The sequence below is a fragment of the Heptranchias perlo genome, chromosome 4 (assembly GCF_035084215.1).
Source record: "Heptranchias perlo isolate sHepPer1 chromosome 4, sHepPer1.hap1, whole genome shotgun sequence".
Classification (NCBI taxonomy): Eukaryota; Metazoa; Chordata; class Chondrichthyes; order Hexanchiformes; family Hexanchidae; genus Heptranchias; species Heptranchias perlo.
This window is the reverse complement of record NC_090328.1, coordinates 45,241,511-45,265,034: the sequence shown is the minus strand read 5'-3', so window position 1 is coordinate 45,265,034 and position 23,524 is coordinate 45,241,511. Positions and strand designations below refer to the sequence as shown.

General features: G+C 38.1%; 1 protein-coding gene across 2 annotated transcripts in view; it reads right to left on the bottom strand.

Moving 5' to 3' along the window:
* Positions 1-1,201: 1,201 nt before the first annotated feature.
* slf1 (SMC5-SMC6 complex localization factor 1) overlaps positions 1,202-23,524 on the bottom strand; it is a 63,999-nt gene continuing 41,676 nt past the window's right edge. For both annotated transcript variants that reach the window (XM_067982175.1, XM_067982176.1), the window contains 7 exons: positions 22,396-22,536; positions 20,998-21,157; positions 20,373-20,520; positions 19,831-19,976; positions 18,843-18,985; positions 16,094-16,182; positions 1,202-2,264 (listed from right to left, as the gene is read on the bottom strand). In XM_067982175.1, coding sequence (XP_067838276.1) covers positions 1,783-2,264; positions 16,094-16,182; positions 18,843-18,985; positions 19,831-19,976; positions 20,373-20,520; positions 20,998-21,157; positions 22,396-22,536 — 1,309 coding nt within the window. In that variant the 3' untranslated portion in view covers positions 1,202-1,782. The remainder of the gene's footprint in view (positions 2,265-16,093; positions 16,183-18,842; positions 18,986-19,830; positions 19,977-20,372; positions 20,521-20,997; positions 21,158-22,395; positions 22,537-23,524) is intronic.

The following is a 23,524-nucleotide window of genomic DNA, read 5'->3' as shown; positions in this document are numbered from 1 at the left end:
CTGTAAAGCACTTTTGGATGGCCTGAGGACATGAAAGGCACTATATCAATGTGTTTCCTCCTTTAGATTCAATTCCAAACAAACACCTAAAATCATGCTCATTCCACATGGAAGCCACACTATGTTTAATTTCATATTGACATGGGGCAAAAACAGAAAAATGGTCACTTCAATAGCACTGGCTAAACAGATGATTGTACTTAATGCTCAAATTCATCATATTCACCTACTTTTTTTTTTGGGGGGGGGGTGTCAGGGGAGAGAAGAGGTGATGGAAAGGAGAGATTTTTTTCTATTTGAATGTCTCAGCTCAGCTGTGGTCCAAGAAAAATAACATACTAGTCTTCCTATGCCAGCAGATTTGATATGGCCCTCAAGGTATTTCAAAAGGAGTATGATATGAGTTTTTAACTAGATGTTTTATTTGAAACTAATCATCTAGATTAGTGGGTATTTGATCCATTAACACTACTTTTGGAACCTTCTTGAAACAGTTAATCTATTTAAAAAAAATAAATCATCTCATTCTAAGACCTATTACAAAAAAAATGTAGATTTGTTTCCCTACACTTTTACACATTCAAGTGATTCAATGGTTATTCTTCACCACAACATATAGAGTACCTTTGTAGTTCAATTGGCAATTGCCAGAAAATATGTTCTAATAATTCTCAGTTTCCTTTTGGTCCCTAAACCCATGAAGCTAGCTCTGCACAAGCCTCAGTAAATCAAATATCAAACCAAAGTATAATTTTGCATCTTTTCATAGAAATGTCCAATTCTTGACTAACAGTTTCAATTGCAAGAATTTCCTGCTAGGTTTCAGACATTTAGCACAGCTACATACCTAGGTTGTGAAGTATCATGTACTGCAGCATATAACAAAATAGGGTTAGTATGTTGGCAGACCTCACTGGAGTATCAACATATAGTACTGCAGCAGTATGAGGATGCAGGTTTAATTCCCAGTTGTCCTGAAGCAGGCCTTACCAATTTCCCAGCAGTTCAAAGTAGCACTAGTGGACTGGGAGTAGGTTACCAGCCACAGTTGGTGTGTGTTGGGCTTGAAGACCCAAGGGAAAGAAAATAGAAATCACCCTCCTTTTGAAAAAAAAAATCTAAATTTTACTAGTCTCATCATAAAACCTGTGACTTTTTTTTTAAAAATGGAAAAAAGACATGACATCCATATGTGCAAAATTTTAATATCTGAATATAGAACAATTTAATGAAAAACACACACAGGGATTGGTTTCACTTAGATTTTTCTAAATTTTACAATTGTGCAAAAGATGGAGTAAATCAATACATTAGACTTCATTGCATACACAAAATGTTAAACTTTTTAACATGACAAATTTAAGGAAAGTATTCATATGGTCCAATATAAAAGACAATGTCCAGTTAACAATAAAAGTTCAAAAGTATGAAAGTTCTCTGCAAAAAGCACATTTTACAAAATATAGATACAAAGAACTATCATACATAATACACACTGCCCAGAACAAAACATTCAGCTCTCATGCCATGCATCATTAGCAGTATATTGCTAACCAACCCAATCCCAGGTCATTCCTAAAAGCAATTCTTACTTTTGCAAATTGTAGAAAATGCACCAATTGCAAATACAAGCAGCTTCAGGTTTTTCCTGTGGTTAAACTTATCCCTTCAGAATTTCAGTTTGTAGTCACTGTAGTTCTCAGCAGCATTTTTTTTTTTAAAAAGTGAATACATTTTCACTTCAGACCAAAATGAGCAATGTATCTTTGCCATTTGGAGTGATTAAGAATTAATAAGTGTTGATTCCATGTGCAGCAGTATCAAGTGTGTGTGTGCTCCAAGTGCCAGAGACCCACTCCTCAGATTGCCAAGCACTTGCTGGATATACTTTGGAAGTTCCTTGTAAGCTTTTACATCTTCAGCATACTGCACCATCAGCTGGTCGGGAAAGGAATTTACCAGGTTCTCAGACCTATTCTTACCTACAAATTGAACCGTATTTAAAGATTCATCAATTAGAACTCGACAGATTAAGGGCAAGTTATGATTTTCAACGTAGTTTTTTAGAAGTATAGACCAGAGATAAGCACTCGGCTCAATTTCAGTAGAATTGATATCTTTGTTCAAATTTCCAAATTGCCTTTCAGCAATCTCCTCCATTCTGACTTCAGTGATGGCACAAAGATCTTCCTTTATCTTTGGACAATCAATATAATCTAGGGATGTTTTTCCTAGACAGCCTTGTTGCTGTAACAAAACAGCTCCTGTAGGAACAATGACATATATTAATACTAATGGCATTTACACATGAGTGACTGAAACAGCTGTTTTCTTTTCACCTTGGGGCTCATCTATAACAAATTTAGGCAGTAACTAATGCTGGCACAATTAACTTATTATACTCTGACTGCCTAGGGAAGTCGGCTGCTTTAAAACAGAATCAGTCTACGGTAAATACCTAGGTGAATCACCCACAATAAAGTGACATTCGTATTTGGAATACAAAACATTCTACATTGTACTTCTATTCTTTATTCCATTTACATTTAAAGAAATGTTTTTTTCTCAATTGAGAATGGATTTTCACTATCTTAATGCATTCAGTTTTTTAAATGATCAGCTTCATTTCAGTTATATCAATTTTACTGCTACTATCCTGAAAATGTCCTACAAAATCATGAATGAGGTAATGAAAGTAGTGGCAGAAAGCTTCCAATTATTTCTGGCTCAGTTTTCTCATTTCTTGTAATAGTCATTAACAAGCTAAATCTACACCTCAGAAAGCTTAACAATGGATTGCAATTTTGCCCTTAGTATTTAAATCTAGTTATGATGCTACAAGCTCAAAACAAACACACGATAAAAATATTGTGAACAAAATAGTCCTGATTAGTAAAAAGTGAAACTACATTAACAATGTAGGTCTGGTTTGACAGCTGTACCTGCTTTGAGCAGGGTGAGTCTACAGCTCCTAGTTATAATGCCAACTCTGTGCCACTCTTAAATTGGGGGAAAGCAGAGTACTGAGCAGATGTACTTAAAAGCATGAACACCAAACAGGTATCAAAATTTCAACTAAATTTTTAATTTAAGCGAAGTAGTGACAATCCTGTCAGCTATTTGCTAACAGTCCCATGAGATTGCATGGGAACTTTTTAAACTTACAAATTAAAAAATTCACTTCACACCGCAGCTACATTGCAATTGTTAGCAGGCCTAAAGTAAAGCAAGACTTCCTTCATCTGGTGGTCCCCAAGCTGTCAAACAAACCCACAGACACCAGTTTGGCTTCAGTTATACTGCATGGCTTGTGTGGCTGCAAAGCCAAAACTGCTTTGCAGTGATGCAAAACATATAGTATGATTGGCCTGCAAATCACAGAATGGGCAGAGATGACAGTGTGAGCTATAAAGTTGGAACATATTAGAGTTCAGAACAGCTCAAGAGACGTCTAAGAACAAAACAAAGTTTAGGCATCTGAAACCCAATGCTATTACACCCTTCATACAGCCCAAGATAGCTATATCATTTTATTTCCTAATTCAATAAAGTTGCAAGCTGCCTTTATTCCTCTGTGGAATGTGCCACATCTGTCACATGAACGTTAAAGCAGAACAATGTCGTGTGCTATCATTGCTGTAATACAAAGTCATGTTTGGGCCAATATGTCTATCGGTGACAAGGGCATATGCAAGTGTAAAGACTATTTGATTCCATAAACATCTAATCATTTGTTTTGTACACACAATATACCTGCACCTTTGCATTCATGAGAAGTAACTTGTCCTGATTCAATGCCTATGTATTGGAGAATTGAGTGGTCAGCAATGAAGAGAGCATTATCAGGTGTTATTAACGATTATAGCAAAAACTACATATAGCATCCCAATTTCTAAAAAAGTAGCTTAGTCCCTGCTAGATTTAAATCAAGCTTTCAGAAATGTGTTCTAAGGTTGTTTACCAGTTAGTAATCTAATTTCTTATATTTCTTAAATGAGGCCCATTCAAAACACTTCCGGGTGCCTGTCCTAATCCTAAACTTGGCCTTCACAACATTGAATCTGTGCCCTTTTGTCTTGCTGTCTGGCATATTCTAGGGTTAATTTCTCTATCCCGTTTATGTATTTTATACATTTCCAAAAGGCTCCATCTCAAGTGTCTCTTTACAAGATTGAAGAGCTCCAGCTTCTCAAATCATTTCTCATAGCTCATCCCTCAAACCTTGGGGATTAGCCTTGTTGTTCCTCACTGTACTACCTCTATGGTCTGGACAGCCTCCAAATGTGCTGACGACAAGAAATGTACCCAATAAGTCAAGTCAGATGCAGCCTGATCAGGGCATTGTACAACTTCATCTCAACTTCCAAAGGATGTCAGCTTGCACCGTTTGGTCACAGCAAGCAATGAATCAACCTGCCCACACAAGTTCAATCCAATAATGGAATACATGTGTCTCCTATTCTTACCTTCGATATGCAGTATCTTGCATTTATATCCATATTAAACTTAATTTGCCATTGGCCAGACTAGTGGCAAATTTGGTTGAACCTTTTTTTTCCCCCCAAAATCTTGCCTTCTTTCTCCATGTCATCTAGTTTACTAGCTGTAGATTTATCCTTAAACAGGGCCTGCAAAGCCAGCTCATTTATCCATATAAGGAACAGGAACCCTGGACATAATTTATAAAGTAGCTTCTCGTGAGGTAATTTAGAAAAAGTCACATGGCTTTCCCCATCAACTTGGGATGTCACCTCCTCAAAAGTTTAGGTACAGGGAGATCCATCTGTTCTGAAGCAATGCTGTCCATCATTTATTTGGTTATTTTCATACACATACGCTATTCCTGATTATTCATTCCTCAATAATCAGAAAACTGAAGGTTGATTAATGGCACTGTGGTTGTCAGGTATGGACTGGTCACCCTTCTTGAATATGGGGACGACATTTGATTGCTTTTTTAAAAAATTCGTTCATGGGATGTGGGCATTGATGGAGAGGGCAGCATTTATTGCCCAACCCTAATCTGACCTGCTCTTGGAGCCACAGTATTATATGGCTGGTCAATGGTGACCCCCAGCTTGTTGATGGTGGGGAATTCGGCGATGGTAATGCTGTTAAATGTCAAGGGGAGGTGGTTAGACACTCTCTTGTTGGAGATAGTCATTGCCTGGCGCGAATGTTACTTGCCACTTATCAGTCCAAGCCTGGATGTTGTCCAGGTCTTGCTGCATGCGGGCACGGACTGCTTCATTATCTGAGGGGTTGCGAATGGAACTGAACACTGCAATCATCAGCGAACATCCCCATTTCTGACCTTATGATGGAGGGAAGGACATTGATGAAGCAGCTGAAGATGGTTGGGCCTAGGACACTGCCCTGAGGAACTCCTGCAGCAATGTCCTGGGGCTGAGATGATTGGCCTCCAACAACCACTACCATCTTCCTTTGTGCTAGGTAAGACTTCAGCCATTGGAGAGCTTCCCCCACCCCCCTGATTCCCATTGTCTTCAATTTTACTAGGGCTCCTTGGTGCCACACTCGGTCAAATGCTGCCTTGATGTCAAGGGCAGTCACTCTCACCTCACCTCTGGAATTCAGCTTTTTTGTCCATGTTTGGACCAAGGCTGTAATGAGGTCTGGAGCAGAGTGGTCCTGGCGGAACCCAAACTGAGCATCGGTGAGCAGGTTATTGGTGAGTAAGTGCCGCTTGATAGCACTGTCGATGACACCTTCCATCACTTTGCTGATGATTGAGAGTAGACTGATGGGGTGGTAATTGGCCGGATTGGATTTGTCCTGCTTTTTGTGGACAGGATATGCCTGGGCAATTTTCCACATTGTCGGGTAGATGTCAGTGTTGTAGCTGTACTGGAACAGCTTGGCTAGAGGCGCAGCTAGTTCTGGAGCACAAGTCTTCAGCACTACAGCCGGGATGTTGTCGGGGCCCATAGCCTTTGCTGTATCCAGTGCACTCAGCAGTTTCTTGACATCACGTGGAGTGAATCGAATTGGCTGAAGACTGGCTTCTGTGATGGTGGGGATATTGGGAGGAGGCAGAGATGGATCATCTACTCGGCACTTCTGGCTGAAGATGGTTGCAAACGCTTCAGCCTCGCCTTTACTGTCTGTCAAATCGTTCCCGCATCCAACTCCCTCAGAGTTTCACAAATATCCTCCTTTAGTACTCAAATTCTGAGTATGTAACACATGCCATACTTAATCTGGGGATGCTGCATAGACACAATAAAAAAGTGGAAATCAATGGATTAGACTCCCCTGGCTTGCCTGAACTGTGATCAAAATCAAGAGCGCCATGCTGTAAAGCACACAGGTTGCCCCACCTCCATAATCCAAGTCACTGGAGTGTCTTGGGAGGATAGGAGACCCCCAAAATGGCAAGTCTCAATGAGGTTGAAAATATTGTACAAATATAAAGGCTTTGCCCTTGTAGCACGCCCGAGTTACTAATATTGTGAAACTTTATTAAAATACTAAAATCAAGTACAAAGAGAAGAATTTAGCATAACTTTGTTGCTACTCGTCTCATGCAGGAAAAACGTAGGCTGATATGCACTACGAACCTATACTGCATTTAAAACTCAGTAAACTGATCCCGTTCCCACCATGGTAGTGTTAAAGCACAGAATGTAAAAGATGCAGATAAGACTCTTGCACTCTGTACAGTTGCCAGCAGACCTTGATGAATACAAACACCAGTAGATCTCCTCCCACAGGACAACTGAAACAGCTACTGCCTATTCTTGTTAATGGTCTGGAAAATACACATCTGTCAGCACTTTGCCATTTGCCTTTGAGAAGCAGGACTTCGTATGATATTGGCACCCACATCACTGACCAATTGAAATAAGGCTAGGGATTGGCCTGATGTTAGCTGCCTAGCTTTGCAGATAAATAAAACACCTATGGGATTTAATGTAGAACTTCTTTTGTGACTAAAGGGTAAATGCATAATACTGTGAACGGATGGGTGAGCAAAGGAATTCAGATTATTAGCTTGAAACAATATACCAGGTCCAAAACAGCCAATAGGGGGCAGGAGAGAACCTTAGATTTGAGAACTGCTTAAAATCAAAGTTGATACCGCATTACCACTATAGCTGGAGGATTTAATAAAGGTATCACATTTATATAAACACACGCATGTATAGAGTTCTTTTGCCCCTAAGCGCAGTATGTGGTGTGGGGAGTATATCATCAGACCTGTGTTGGCATCACACTCTACAGATACTGCAGTCAAATCTTTGTGTGTAGAATAACTGCTTTTGAAACAAAGCAACAGAAATTCATTAACCTATGAAGATTACTGAAAAATGATCTTAGATTACACATTAAACCATTGCAAGTGTTGAAGAGCATTTCTGTAATTAAAAGATTAAAGCAGGTTGTCCAGACTTTATGTTGCTATTTATTCAATTTTCCATTGTATAAAAGCAAGGGTTTTATATCTTGGAATTTTTTCTAAGATGTCATCCTTCTGAAATCTCACTTCATGCTACTCTCACCCATGCTACTCTCTTCAAAGTTTTAGTTATCTAACATTTTTGCATGTTCCCTGTATTTCCCACCCTCCAATGTTTGAGCTGTATCGAGCACAAAAAATTGTTAGGGCAATGTGAATTTCCAGCATTTACTTTCAGGAAACAGTTAAATTGTCCATTTTGATATAATTGCTCTCAATTCCCCACGATTGTTATTGGTGTGGTATATTTACAGGACGTGCTAGACAATTATAATATACAAATGAACCTATTTTTAAAATGATTTGAAAGTTACATTCTATTGCCTCCCCATCTCTCTTCAGACTCACTAAGCTAGAGATGTCAATGACCTGTTCCTAAGTTCAGGCCAATGCTGCACTTGACCAGAGCATTGAGAAATGTTGGAATGTGGCTTGAAGAAACCAGTTCTCAGATTCCTTTATGTCCTCCATGAGCAAGTGCCTAGTCTTCATTGCACCTAGTCTTCACCCAGATTAGAAAATACAAATGTCACAATGAAATAAACACGTGTCCGAATGCTCTGCTCTGCGTTGGAACACCAATATTTAGTCCAACAGTCTTACATATTAACATGCAAACAATATGCTTTAACAAGTGTAAGAAATTAGTATTCAAGTCAAATATCAACACCTATTTAAAAATACAACCAGAAAAGTCAGCTGCTAAAAGTAATAGAGTTTTACAGAAAAATTGCAATTCCCCAAAGGCAAGAAACCACAGGAGAAACTATGATTAACTTAATGGTGGTCTAAAAGTCAGTTTACTTGTTATATTCAAGATGCCAATTGTTTAGCTTTGCTGTGAATCTACCTCAGCAGCTCTAGAGAATAGAACAGACCAGCACAAAAAAGAAAATTGTTATTGAACACAAAGCAACACTGATGTCAGATCATATGAACAGGATAAATCTATAATCTTACAAAAGAGGGCAGCAATAAAGTGCACAGACCTACCTTTTGCTAAATACCCAATTACAAACTCTGCCTTTACTAAGCAAGCTAGACTACCACATCTATTAATTAAAATAGTAGAAAAAATGTCCTCATTAAAATTCCAGAAAAGGCATCCATTGCTTTCTAAAAATACCACTAAGAAATGGATTACACAACCATATATTTTGCCAACTGCATAGGACAAGTGTCCTTTGTCTTAATGCAGAGGATTAAAATTGAACACAAATTGTACAAACAAAACTGCTGTAAAATGAATGTCTAGAAGACAATTTTTCAAATGTTAATTTTTTAAAATCTGTATTCATCGCTCATCATTGCTTAGTTTTAACACTTGTCTGGAAATACGATGTATTCCACTAGAACAATTTCATCTGGTCACGCTGAAAAATAAACTTGGCATTAAAAATGACCAGAATTGACATTGTGTTTCATAAACAGTAAAAGGCTTCATTTTTTTGAACATGTAGCTTGAACTAATTCTCATACTTTAAAAACACGGCACTACATTTCTAATTTTTCTACAAATTCAACTGCTGAAGAACAGGCTCCTATTATTAATAACTGCAGAAATGCTTAGTTAAAAAAAAAAATCAAACTTTTAAATTTTCTACTTCATTTCACATTTGTCTTGTATCAAATTATAGTACTTTGCATCTGTCTTCACTAAAGAGGATGCTGCCTATGTCACAGTAAAGGAGGAGGTAGTAGAGAAATTGGATAGGATAAAAATAGATAAAGGGGAGGTTCTTAAAAGGTTGGAGTGCTCAAAGTACAATTCTGGGCACCACACTTTAGGAAGGATGCGAAGGCCTTAGCAAGGGTGCAGAAAAGATTTACTAGAATGGTTCCAGGGATGAAGGACTTCACTTACATGGATAGACTGGAGCAGCTGGGGTTGTTCTACTTAGAGCATAGAAAGTTGAGAGATCTGATAGAAGTGTTCAAAATCATAAAGGGTTTAGATAAAGTAAACAAAGAGAAACTGTTCCCATTGGCGGAAGGGTCAAGAACCAGAGGACACAGATGTAAGGTGATTGACAAAAGAACCAAAAGGCAACATGAGGAAAAATTATTATTTTTTTTAAACACAGCAAGTAGTTATGATCTGGAATGCGCTGCCTGAAAGGGTGGTGGAAGGAGATTCAATCATGGCTTTCAAAAAGGAATTGGATAAATACACAAAGGGAAAAAATTTGCAGGAGCTACTGGAAAAGAACGGGGGAATGGGACTAACTGGGTTACTCTTACAAAGAGCTGGCATGGGCTGAATGGCCCCCTACTGTGCTGTAACCATTCTATGATTCCAAGTAGAAAAGTCACTTGGTCCGGATGGGATGCATCCTAGGTTGCCGAGGGAAGTAAGGGTGGAGATACCAGAGATTCTGGCCACAATCTTCCAATCCCGCTTAGTAATGGAAGCGGTGCCAGAGGACTGGAGGATTGCAAATGTTACATTCCTGTTCAAAAAAGGGGAGGGGGATGAACCCAGCAATTATAGGCCAGTCACCCTAATGTCGGTGGTGGGACAATAATCCAAGACAAAATTAATTGTCACTTGGAAAAATATGGGTTAATAAAATGAAAGTCAGCACAGATTTGTTAAAGGCAAATCATGTTTGACTAACTTGATTGAGTTCTTTGATGAAGTAACAGAGAGGGCTGATTAAGGTAGTGCAGTTGATGTGTATATGGACTTTCAAAAAGGTGTTTGATAAAAGTACCGCTTAATAGACTTGTTAGCAAAATTGAAGCCCATGGGATTAAAGCAGCAGTGGCAGCATGGATACAAAATTGGCTAAGAGACAGAATGCAGAGTAGTGGTGAACGGTTGTTTTTCAGACTGGAGGGAAATATATAGTGGAGTTCCCCAGGGGTCAGTATTAGGACCATTGCTCTTTTTTGATGTATATTAATGACCTCGACTCAGGTATACAGGGCATAATTTTGAAGTTTGCAGATGACATAATACTCAGAAATGTAATAAACAGTGAGGAGGATAGTAGCAGATTTCAGGAGGACATATCGACTGGTGAAATGGGCAGACACATGACAGATGCAATTTAACACAAGTGTGAATTGATGCATTTTGGTAGGAAGAATGAGGAGAGGCAATATAAATTAAATGGTACAATTTTAAAGTGGGTGCAGGGGCAGAGACCTGGGAGTCTATGTACACAAATCTTTGAAGGTGGCAGGACAAGTTGAGAAGGCTGTTAAAAAAGCATGTGGTATCTTTGGCTTTATAAACACAGAGGCATAAGAATACAACAGCAAGGAAGTTATCTAAAGCTTTGTAAAAGACTGGTTAGGCCTCAGCTGGAGTATTGTGTTCAATTCTGGGCACCACACTCTACGAAGGACATCCAAGGCCTTACAGAGGGTGCAGAAGAGATTTACTAGATTGGTACCAGGGATGAGGGACTTCAGTTATATGGAGACTGGAGAAGCTGGGGCTGTTCTCTTTAGGGCAGAGAAGGTTATAGGGAGATTTAATAGAGGTGTTCAAAATCATGAAAGGTTTTACTAGAGTAAATACGGAGAAACTGTTTCCAGTGGCAGAAGGGTTGGTAATCAGAGGACACTGGACATTTAAGGTAATTGGCAAAAGAACCAGGTGAGAAGGGGAGAAATTTTTTTAACGCATCGAGTTATGATGATCTAGAATGCACTGCCTGACAATGTAGTGGAAGCCGATTCAATAATAACTTTCAAAAAGGGAATTGGATAAATACTTGAAGTGGAAAAATTTGCAAGGCTATGGGGTAAGAGCAGGGGAATGGAACTAATTGAATAACATTTGCGGCTGGTTGGGGTCTGGTTTCCCATTTTTAAGAATTTAACCCCCCCCCACACTTTTCCCGGGGGAGGGTTTACAATTCCCCCATGGTTTCAGAAAATCAAGTAAATGATGAGTTTTTAATACAAGTTCCTCTTCATTTTTCTATGAAGTACAATTGTTATATTGTATATTTAGTTTTACTCTGCAGTCCCCATTTTTTGCAGTTGACAAAGGGGTACTCTGAACATTACAGGCTATCAGTAATATGTTGCTCCTCAGAGCTTGGTAGTGGAAATGTCAATCATGTACAGTACTGCAATAGAAAAATGTTTTTCTTTTTAAAAAAAAACATCTAGACTTCCAAAGCTGAAAGATTTACAAAATGTTACACAGAACTGTCAAAAGTTGAAGCGAATGGTGCATGTAGAAAAGCAATAACATAGGCCCGGAATTTGCTCTAAAAATAATGGTGAGCCTAACAGCGCTCACCATTGTTTCAGTGCAAATGGTAGAGGAACTTCCGGCAACAGAGCATGCGCAATTAAACACAGAAATTCAGAAGTTCCTCTACCAGATGCCCTGCTCGTCCAGAGGTTTCGTGGGAAGGAGATCTCGCCAGCTGGCTCCCCGTTGAAATGGCTGCGATGGCACAAAGTTCCTCTCCTGCCCAGTTGGAAACAAATTATTTGTGCCAGAAAAAGATGTGTCTTTTTTTTTTAAGTCTAACTAAAATGTTAATGGTGTGATAAGTCTTAATGACCACCAACCACCACCCCTGGCACTGAAACTTTACTTTTACAAGTGTGGAGTCTCAATCCTTCACATTTTAATTGTTATTGGTCTTTTTAAAAAAAAGTCAATTTTTTTTTCTTTCTGGCTCTTATGTCTTTTAATTCAATATTTCTTACCCTCTCTTTATTTTGCTTCCTGTACCTGATTTTACTTTTCAAACTTACACTTCCTGGTTCTGTGTCTGCGTTGTTCATTAACGATTCTTCAATCTGATTGGTTAAGGGGATAGACAGTTCCTTGCCCTGTTCACACAGCTCACAGGTGCCCGGGAGAGGACATGCACTTTTTTCAGCTCCCCATTACAGCAAGTTGCTGTCCAAAAGCCCGTAGATAGTTTGCGGGTAAGTTCAAATCTAATGAGCAGCGTGCGCCGTTCGTTTGCCGCTCAGAGCAAAATCCAGGCCATTATATACTAGATTGTCTCAACTGACATGCAATTTTGCTTTAACTGTAAAACAATTCCAATATGCACTAAATTCATTACAGTTCTGCTTTAGAACAAACTTTCTTTATACCCTCATGATATTATACAATTATGACATAATAGCTTTAGTCTTCAAAGTAATTTCAGAATTACTTTTATTTCAATAGTATTATTTTCCCAAAAATGTAAATCTATGGAATAATGAAATACAAATGCAGTATATATTGAACATAGAAAATATCTTTGATTTCCATAGCATTCCTCACAGGCAGGAAGCATTTCACATTAAGGAAGAAAATAAATTGTTGAAGCACAGCAAAAGAGAGGGTTAGGGTGGAGGACCAAACGCACAAAGAGAAGGGCTTTAAGGCAGTTTCTGAAAGCAGGGAGGTGTCAAGGCAGTGTATGCACTAGGCAGAGAATTCCAAGAGGGTAGCAGCACAATGGCTGGATGAGCAGTTACCAATAATGGAGAGGCGGAAGAAGGGAACCAACAGAAATCCGATGTTAGACAAGCAGAGGGTGTGTGTGGGATGTAAAGCAGAAGAGTATGAAAGAAGGGTAGGACAAGGCAATGCAAGAATCTGAAAGGGAGGATCAGAATATTGAAGTTAACTCAGTGGTGCACAGGAAGCCAGCGGAGCATGGAGAGGACAAGGAAGTGGGCTGCGGCATTTTGGATCAGTTGAATCATGTGCAGTGTTTAAGCAGGGAAGGGGTTAGGGAAATTAAACCTAGAAGAGATGAAGACAATGGATGAAAAAAATCAGCCAGGGCTTCCCAACAATCACTACCCAGTCATTCCTGCTTGAAAATGCTCATGTACAGAAATTAGGTGAAACTCACTCTCCAGCAGTCGATAATAGCCACTCAGGCAAGATGCTGAAGGGTGACTTGCATCCAAGGAACTGTATCTAAGCAGGAGTGAGCTCTTTTTTGAAGATTGGTGGGGGGGGGTGAAAGAAATTGGGAAAAGTAGGGAAGAAAATACAAGCATTCAAAAAGATGGCTTTTCCTTGCTGACATAGTACAAGAGAAGCAGCATTTCATTAGAATTCATTCACATTTGATCTTCTTTCCAAATATTTCTAAAGTGTACCAAGCATATATCATTTGTTTCCTAGAAGTTTGCAAATCAAATGCACAAACTTCAAGTTATGCGGTAATTCAAACCATTTGTTCATTGGAGAAGCCAAACCTTCTTTTCAAATCAGAGGACTAGCCAGGTGTTATAACCTGAAGGCATGCTCAGCATACATACAAACTAGTAATCTGAATGAGTGGTAATTCTCAAATTTAAAAAAAATCTATCTTGCAAATTGACTAAGTCAGGGCATTTCTAAATTAAAGTTTCTCTCTTCAACCCCACTCCGTTTAAAACTTTAATACCACTATGGGTTAGATTTTCTGGCCAATTAACTATGTATGATTAGAAATTTAGCCCAAACACTCAACCTTCTTGCAGTAGAGCTGGATAAGCTATAGCTGGCATTAGAATAAGGATGGCAGATGAACTGAGTGCCACATTCATAAAAAGACATTTTCTCAGGAATCCAAATGTCAGATACATAATAAAATTTACATTTATCTAACCTCTATTACATAAACTGAAGTATATTTGGGTGCCTCTTTTAACCAGCAGTTTTTCTTTCAATTTCAACCACAGTTTTAAACATTAATATTTTGCCTTGGGTGCCTCCAGATTTCCTTCATGGTTAGAAGTATAAAACATAATGTTTTAAATCCAAAATAATACAAATCATTTCCTATCAAAGGTTTTCTGAGATAGATTATAGCAGTTTCTTGTCTAGAACATAAAATAGGCAGACTGTCACATTCATTTAGGATCTGGGTTTTTAATAGAAATAAAACACTGCCAAGAAATATAAAACTACTCTATGTTGATGTAAATAGTGTAAATAAGTAAATAGTGTCAGCAGAGGCTCGTGTGGAGCATAAACATTGGCGTAGACCAGTTGGGCAAAATGGCTTGTTTCTGTGCTATATATTCTATGTACTCTGAAAGACGGCAAGCTTCTGGGGGGTGGGAGGAGCTTACTGGATGGATTTCTGGATAAAGTTATGAGTAAGTTTATAGCATTCCAGCTCTTGTGTTTATGTTACAAACGTTATGCAAATGATGTCCACGAGATGACAGCTGAAAACATTTTCAAAATTATTTTGAGTAATTTCACTGTTTCCCCATTGGTAGCGATTCACTGTTGGTAGATTGTGTACCTGTTTGTTAATTCTTCATTGGTACATTTCCTAATTTGGCACTTGTGATTTTGCCTTTGAGATTATGCTATTTAAACCAATCAAGTGCAAGTGTGACATAGAATTTGCATGTGTAACATATTAGAATGGAACGGACCTGCTAGATGTGAGATTTTTAAATCATGTAGATCAAAATCACCCCGCATTACTGTGTTTTATAGTTTAGAACAGCTAATACAGTAAGCTTGGGAACAAACATTTTGCTGTTGAAATCTTCAAATGCGGCATCTTTAAGGTCTGCTCCAGTAACATAAATGGCTAACCTAATAATCCATATTAAAACATTGAAATTCCTCACTGTTTCTGTTTTTATGAAATCTGATTGGCCCAGGTCACCCATCAGATTACAGAAAAGTGGTAGATGGACTAATCAGTGCTAAGTGAAATAAAAATTAAGTGAAACAAGATATTGCCCTCTCAAGCTGTTAAAAAGTTGGAAAAGATGACAAATAATTGAGCTGCTCCATGAACAATTTTATGTGGCAGTGGTAAATGAGCAATTATTGCCCCAGGATCTTTTTAACAGCCCTGTTTTTGAAGACTTTAAATCGTGGGATTCATAGTTAAAATCTGCTTCCTGAAAATTAATTGTGGGGGGGGGGGGGGGGGAAATGAGGGAAGAAATTTAAAAAAATTTAAGAATCCAAGATGTGACCAAGACACACAGATAAGCATGCAAATTTAATAAATAGTATTTCTGCATCCGATTCTTCAGTGCAGAGTAAATAATAAATATCGTAGTAGGTGCAGCACAGGAGGTGGCCATTCGGCCCATCGTACCTGTGCTTGTTCTTTGAAAGAGCTATCCAATTAGTCTCATTCCTCACTCTTTCCAAATAGCCCTGTAAATTTTTTTCCCCCCTTTAAGTATTTATCCAATTCCTTTTTGAAAGTTACTATTGAATCTGCTTCCACCACCCTTTCAGGCGGTGCATTCCAGATCATTACAACTCGCTGCTTGAAAAAAATGTTTCCTCACGTCGCCCCAGGCACATTTGCCCATCACCATAAATCTGTGTCCTCTGGTTACTGACCCTTCTGCCACTGGAAACAGTTTCTCCTTATTTACTTTGTCAAAACCATTCATGATTTTGAACACCTCTATCAAATCTCCCCTTAACCTTAAATCTTTTTAGCTCAAGACAGAACAGGAACTCTGCAAACTGCTGCTGCCAGTGCCTGTGGCTATGGAAGAAAAGTAAATGAGCCAGGGCACCTGCTCGTAATTGACCCCTGCTGGAAGTGTATATGAGCATCACGCAAGGGCAGGGTGAAATTTAGCTGTGGTGCCTCCAGAACGGAACAGCCTGCCGATACTTAATTTCTAGTTGAATAATTAAGTTCTTACCCTTCAGATTTATTTTACTGGATCCAGTTTTGGCTTCCTTAGCTTTTAGAGAAGAATACCTCTTTGCCACTAATGGAAGATTCTGCTCCCTAGAAAAAAAATATAAAACCCATTGTTAAAATTCTTTTATATATAAAGCATCACAAAGTATAGATAATATTGACATATAAATATAAACATTCATATAGGATTAGTACTGATGCAAAAACACACTGATATTAATGCAGCATTAATGGGAGGTCTAATTTTTATGAAGCACCAGCGAGAAATTTGGCAATCCAATATCTCCTGAAATATTATTGATAAAATTATTAAAACTGTATTGTGTACTAGCAGATCTGCCATGGTGCTGCTCACATTTAAGCCAGAGGATATGTGGTTTTATGGCATATGGGTGTTATGTCCTGTATTATCAGAACCACTGATTTACAGTGACTGAATATCAACTTGTTTTCATTAAATGGTTTTCTGGAATTTTTACCAGTGTTTTCGGATACAATTCTGTGAAAACTGCATTTCAGTGGCCCTGATTATTATATATTCCCTTACTTATGTGGTCAATTTTTCTCTAACTTCTTCAGCAAGATGGTAAGCAATATGTACCAGGTTCAAAGTAAATACTGCACATTTAGTAGCAGTGGGAAGGGGTTAGGATATGGCATAACTGGAGATGGGTGGGAATATTGATTTGAACTCACAAAGTTCTCTGGGTTCTGCAGCACAAGGTGGAGGCAAGCAGAGAATTACTGCACCACCCATGAGTCCTGTCTCCAACCCCTCAGGCACATTCCCGGCTTGAAAGTAGTTTTCAACAACGCATGCAGTATTTGCTGACAGGAGTTGAAATTTCCATTTGCAAAAACATTATAAAGCAAAATCAGCACTGAAAACCATCCAGAATGGATCAGCATGCGCTGGGCCGGAAACAAGATCAGGCAGGGTAGGGCGGCAGACAAATCTATGAAAGGGCCGTCCATTGCATTGCTCAGGGATGCCCCAAGAGCACACAGATAGCCTTAGAGCCAAACATGAGCACCAGGCATCTGACAGAGGTGACCTGTTGTTTTACAAATATCAAATCCAAATGTAACACAGAAATCAGCACATGATACATAGCATATTGCCAAAGTGCTACACAGGATGTGTGGCACATGATAGGAAATACGCAATTTTTCTTGTATTACCAGTGGATTCTTCATGGCATTGCCCTCAGTTAGTCAGGGGCTATTACAAACTTTTGTGGTGATAGTAGTAGCTTATTTTCTTTATTTGCTTAGGAAAATTTCTACTTTGAACACTTAATGAAAGTATTTTGTCCATTGGTACAATAATTAGCACTTGAAACTTTGAGACCTAGATTGGATTTTCTGAACTTGCCGAGTCCCCACATTGGTACTACTCTGTTTTGACTCCCGACTACTGTTCATTCAGTTTCCTAATTCAAACTGAAATTGCAAAAATTCCTCCTGTAATGTTTTATTCAAATGGCTTAACTCGAAGTATTGGATAATTCAAATTTTTTTGAACAATATAAAACTTTGAAGAGTAGACTGTATAGCCTATGGTGTGGGGAACAACTCAATGTTGAGGTGCAGCAAAAAGACACCTGGAACTTGCATCTTTTAAAACTTGCATTTTTTTTTGTGTCTCAGGTTGTTCCTCAACGGTACTTGAGCAAATTAATGTCAGGACCTTTTTAAAATTTATATTGTGAGCGTACATTTTTAAATTTAGGATATTTCCTTGTCCTTTTGTGTCCTGGCGCAAAGGATTGGTGAAATGCACATGCAGGTGGTATGATATGACTTACTTTGTTTGTTATACATATATCCTTCAAGCTAAGGTTGTTTCTGAATTGCATTGGCCTATAACAGTTTTGTTGGATACCTCATATTCTACTGAAGGAAGTATTAGCTAACATACACAGGGAAATCCCCTTCAAACAGGAAAGGCCTTCACCCTTGATTTTAAGATAACAAAGCTTTAGGGAAAGTTATTACCAAATGGTTCATAAATTGGATAGGAGTGTCTCTGTGTTGCTCCCTGATAGGATGGAACACCAAGGAAAGTCAAGACTCTCATCTCATGCAGTGGCCACTTTTAAGGTTAACATTCCTCGAGGTTATCTACAAGGCAGCAACCTGAGGCAGTATGTACATTTTATTAAGTTTACTTATTTCTTGAATTTGCAAAAAAGCTAACTGTACATAATATATAAATAAGTATAAAGAACGAAGGTTTTTAATCAAAGTTCAGATGATATAATTTGTACTCCCTATCTGCATACCTTGTAATTTACCAACCTCAACATAACATTTTTAGAATATAAAATATGGATTTTAAAATTTATGATAGGCTTTTAAATATGACTTTTGAAGCCAGTTAAGTTGCAATTACCCATCAAGCTTAACTAAATACTAGTTGAACAAATCACTTTCCCACAATGATGTTACAATTTAATACAGCATAAAGTCCATGCGTTACTAAATAGCAGAGGCAATCAAATCCATAAAATGAAAACTCATACATTTACACTTTTACATGACGACAGTTGTTTTCTGCATTTGATGCCAAGCCATTCAAAAGAAAAAAATTGGCTTTCTGCCACTGACTACGATTAGTTGGCAACAAAATACAGGTCACCAAAAGGCTATGAACCATTTCAGTCCAACAGCTTTCCCAGAAGTCACTTTAAAGCAGTGATGTTGTAAGAATTACTCACGCTAGAATGGCCAGCGCTTCCACTTACTTTAACTGGTGACAGGCAGAAGCAAGTGACGGCCTCAAAGGTTCAGGCCAAGGCCACTGTCCCATCTTCTTTCCCTTGGGGTCCTTCACCATCACTTTCCTACAACTTCCTAGCCTCCCCAGGGCTATTAAATATGAAGAGATCTATCAAGACAGGAAAATTTATTCAATGAGGTTTGCAGTCCACTCGCCTCAGTGGGATTTGAATGGCATCTGCCCTAAAAGTCAGTCACTACTGATCTAATATAAGGTCATACCCAGAGGTACTTTTTTCTTCTTGTTTGCCACTTCTGTCTGCATGTATAACTGAGCATTTCTACTACACAGCTGCTGCTCAAGTAAGACAATCCAATACTATAACCATGCTTTAATTTCACTAACTCCTCTTAGAATATCAAAAGATACATTTTAAACAGTCAGTCAATGTTTTTGTAATAGTAACCAATACTGAGTAATACAACACAAAAATACTGAGTCACTATTTCCATTTATATTAGGTTAAACAATTCCACACTTAGGATGTTAAACAAGGAATTTTATAAAACAAATTGCTTTACATGTTCTACAAGTTATATTTAACTATTTAAAAAGGTGTGGTGATTGAGATTGCAATCTCAAAGTCCAACAACTAAATGAGTCTCTAGTCCAAATTTAACATTCTAGTCAGTGAGCAAATTATAAAACATATTAAATAATCCTTCTAACACTGAACGAAATACCAAAAAATCACAAAGTAACTACTCCCACTCTTCCCCAAACGAGGATGGTTACATATTAACTGGACTATATAAGGAAGCCCAAGACTCAGTAAAAAATACATTTCAGAATTTCTTCAAATGTTGTCATACAATGGTTTTCGTAACTTGTAAATTGAATAGGCCATGTGAGGGGAGGGGGTAAAAAGGTTATAAATACTGCAGCTTGGCAGAAAAAGGCAAGTTCAAACGATTTACTCTATGCAACAGACTTTGGACAAAACTAATACTCACAATTTGGTGGAGTGAGAAAGAATTTTCAGATATTTCGATGCCATTATTGGAACATATCTGCTTATAGATAGCATGTGCAGTGAACATTTGCAGCCAAGGTGATGGTATCAATTTAATCAACATCTCTATTTCCTCTTGATTGTAATCTGAAAGGAATCACAAGTCTAAGTTTCCATTATGATCACAGTTTTTGGAAAAACAGATTCACATCAACTCCCAAACCAAATCAATAAAAAAAAGTACAACTGATTTTTTATCCTAATCTTTAAATTATTTTACAACATTATTGTGTCTTTGGAGCTGTCAGTGCACAGTTCTGTTTCTCAACTGCAGCATCTTTGGTGAACTTATGATCAATGTGAATTAACAAAATCAGTATGGAAGTTGAGAAAATAAATTCAGAATGGGTTTTTAAAAAAAAATTAGTTCATGGGACGTGGGCGTCGCTGGCAAGGCTAGCATTTATTGCCCACCCCTAATTGCCCTTGAGAAGGTGGTGGTGATTCAGGGTTGCAAAGTAATATATTGACATCTGCCATTACCTTGACAACATATAGGAATGTAAAACAGTAAATCATCCCAAGCTCGGCCAGATAAGGATTTCCCACGTAGTCTGTTTACCAAAAGCCGATATTCCACAACTACTCCCAATATGCCATGCAAGGTGAAGGCTGTTTCACAGAAAGCTTTCTGAAAACGGAGATCAAGAAAATATAAAATGAACCAATGTATAGTGACAATTGACAGCTAGTTGTTCAAGTTCAAATTAATCACTTTTTTAAAGCCATTAATGCACATTAAGTAAAAGGGCCTAAACTAGTCCCTAATCCTTCAGAGATTGAGAGTTGAATACACTACCTGTCCTAACTCAATCGCCAGTTTATTCAGTGCATTTCTTTCCATCCCCATCCAGAATTCTGATTGCATAATTATGATAAAAGCATAAAACATTCAACTGGTGATTGTCATAAATTTTTGGTGTAATCTGGCAAATGCAATAACAGTTCACAAAATTCAATTTAATTTCACATTCTCCACATGTACAGAAAATACCCAGATTATTTACATAGATACTTTCAAGACAATGTATCAGATCAATGTCTTGGATATAAAGAAGCCACTTGAAAACCAAACTGTAATTTGTTGTAATTGATTAATATCACTCACATCGTTTGGTTTCCTAACCAGTGCTCTAGTTGCTTGAAGAACACAATCCAATAAAACAGCAACAGGATTGGTCATCACATCAGAATATTCCAAGAAAAATTGTGCAAGGACAGAAGGAGGTATGGTACGAGAAAATCCATAGTTTTTGTTTTCATTACAGCTATTACACAGGAATAGAAGACAAAATACATTTACACCGTCTCAATCTCAGTAGTTGTAGCAGAGTCAGTTTTTGATAATGGGAATAACTTAAATGTATGACCACGCAGGAGTCTGACATATCCCTTCTCATGACACTCAGATTAGCATTATTCTCACTGCTATGATACTTTAATTTATACAGTGCATTACCATGTCAAAATACATTCCATGATGAATTACCTGCACTAGCAATCTCCCACAGTTCATCTGTGTTTTGGTGGGTATTAGTTGACAGAGGAATGTTAACCAGTAGAACACCCTGCTCTATGAGTAGTGCTATGGGAATTTTAACAACCCAAGCAGACAGGACTTCCGTTTCTAACATCTCATTCAAAGGATGGCACTTCTAACAATAAACCTTTCCCTCAGTATTATACTGGAGTGTTAGCCTAGATTACTTGCACAAGTCTTGTATGGGGCTCAAACCACAAAGTTCCACCCCTGCCTCAGCTCATCTGCTGCTGAAACCCTCATCTATGCCTTTGTTACCTCTGGACTTTACTATTCCAATGCTCTCCTGGCCGGCCTCGCATCTTCCACCCTCCATAAACTTGAGCTCAACCAAAACTCTGCTACCTGTATCCTAACTCGCACCAAGTCCCATTCACCCATCACCCCTGTGTTCGCTGACCTACATTGGCTCCTGGTCCGGGAACGCTTCGATTTTAAAATTCTTATCCTTGTTTTCAAATCCCTCCATGACCTCGTCCCTCCCTATCCCTGTAACCTCCTCCAGCCCTACAACCCTCAGATCTCTGCGCTCCACCAATTCTTGCCTCTTGCGCATCGCTGATTTTAATCGCTCCACCATTGTCGGCTGTGCCTTTAGCTGCCTAGTCTTAAACTCTAATTTTCCCCCAAACCTCTCTGCCCGTCTCTCTCTCTCTCTCTTCCTTTAATTTGCTCCTTAAAACCTACCTCTTTTACAGTGCTTTTGGTCACCTGTCCTAATATCTCATGTGGCTCGGTGTAAAATTTTGTTTGATAATCGCTCCTGTGAAGCGCCTTAGGACGTTTAACTACGTTAAAGGCGCTATATAAATGCAAGTAGTTGTTGTTGTTCTAACCCAGAGTACTACCAGAGAATCCAAGTTAACAATTCACATCCCCACTGGTGTTTGCAAAAATCACACACTCGGCAAGATCCCGTAGCAAAGGCAAAGCCCCAGCCCCATTATACAGTTCATCCCAAATTACCTTTTATTTAAAGCCTCTAGTTCAGCCTCAAACAGGTCAAAGAAGTACTTTAATAGTGATCTATAAAGTGGCTTCAGTTCTGAAATGGACAGCTCTCGATTTGATGGCTGATGACAAGGTTCTTCATCATAAACACAGGATCTAAGATTCCAAATTAAAAGTTAATTTATAAATTAGTGGATGGCAGAAGAAAGTATTTTTAAAGAAACAGAACAGAACTGCTTACAGCGACTTGGTTTCCTGTTACAACAAAGCCTTCAAGTTAATTACAGATTCAGATTACATGGAGATATTTTTTGCTACATTTTCTAAAAGTGCAATTTTCTGTTCAGAATTTAATAAATGTAAGCAATATTTGTAAAATGTTAAATATAATTCCCTTCAAGCGGAAATGAGGGAAATTAATTTTAAAGTTAATCCAATTCACAAACATAGGACGCAAAAGAATTTTGCAATTTATTTTGTACTCAACAAAACAAAGTTCCTTCAGCATTAACAAATGTTTTTCTGTTATCTTTATTGGAGGTTAAAAGAATGCAGCATTAGTGGTGACACATTGCTGGGTATATTTTACAATTGCATATACCCATAATCCAGTATCAACGTTGTTATTTTATTTGCCTTGAATTTTTCCAGCACCAGACTTCACGTTCCAAAAGAAGCACTCTGTAGACCTACTCTGCCACTGGTTATTGATAATTTTGTTAATACTATTGTCGCAGTCCGTCGACACTTTCCTAGTTGACATTTTTGTACTTTTCTTAAAAATAGTGCAAAGTGATTAAAAATTGAAGGTGTTTTCATGGGTCTTCATATTATACAGAAATGGTCACAATTTTTTGTACTCTATATATAGCGGTAAAATGGTGATTTTATCTTGGTATGATTAGGTTACAATTAGCAAAACAATGTTGTGTCCTCAGGACAATATGACAGAATTCCATACACACATGTTCTGTGTAAGTCAACAAGGCATTAAGGTTTCAATAAAGTACACTTCAAATAGATTAAAGATTTGTGTGTAATGGCAACAAATAACAAAAAAATGTAAATATAGCATGTATAAATACCACTGTAAGCTCATTTTTATAACACTAACATAGCCACTTTAAGCAAAGATTTCTGCTTA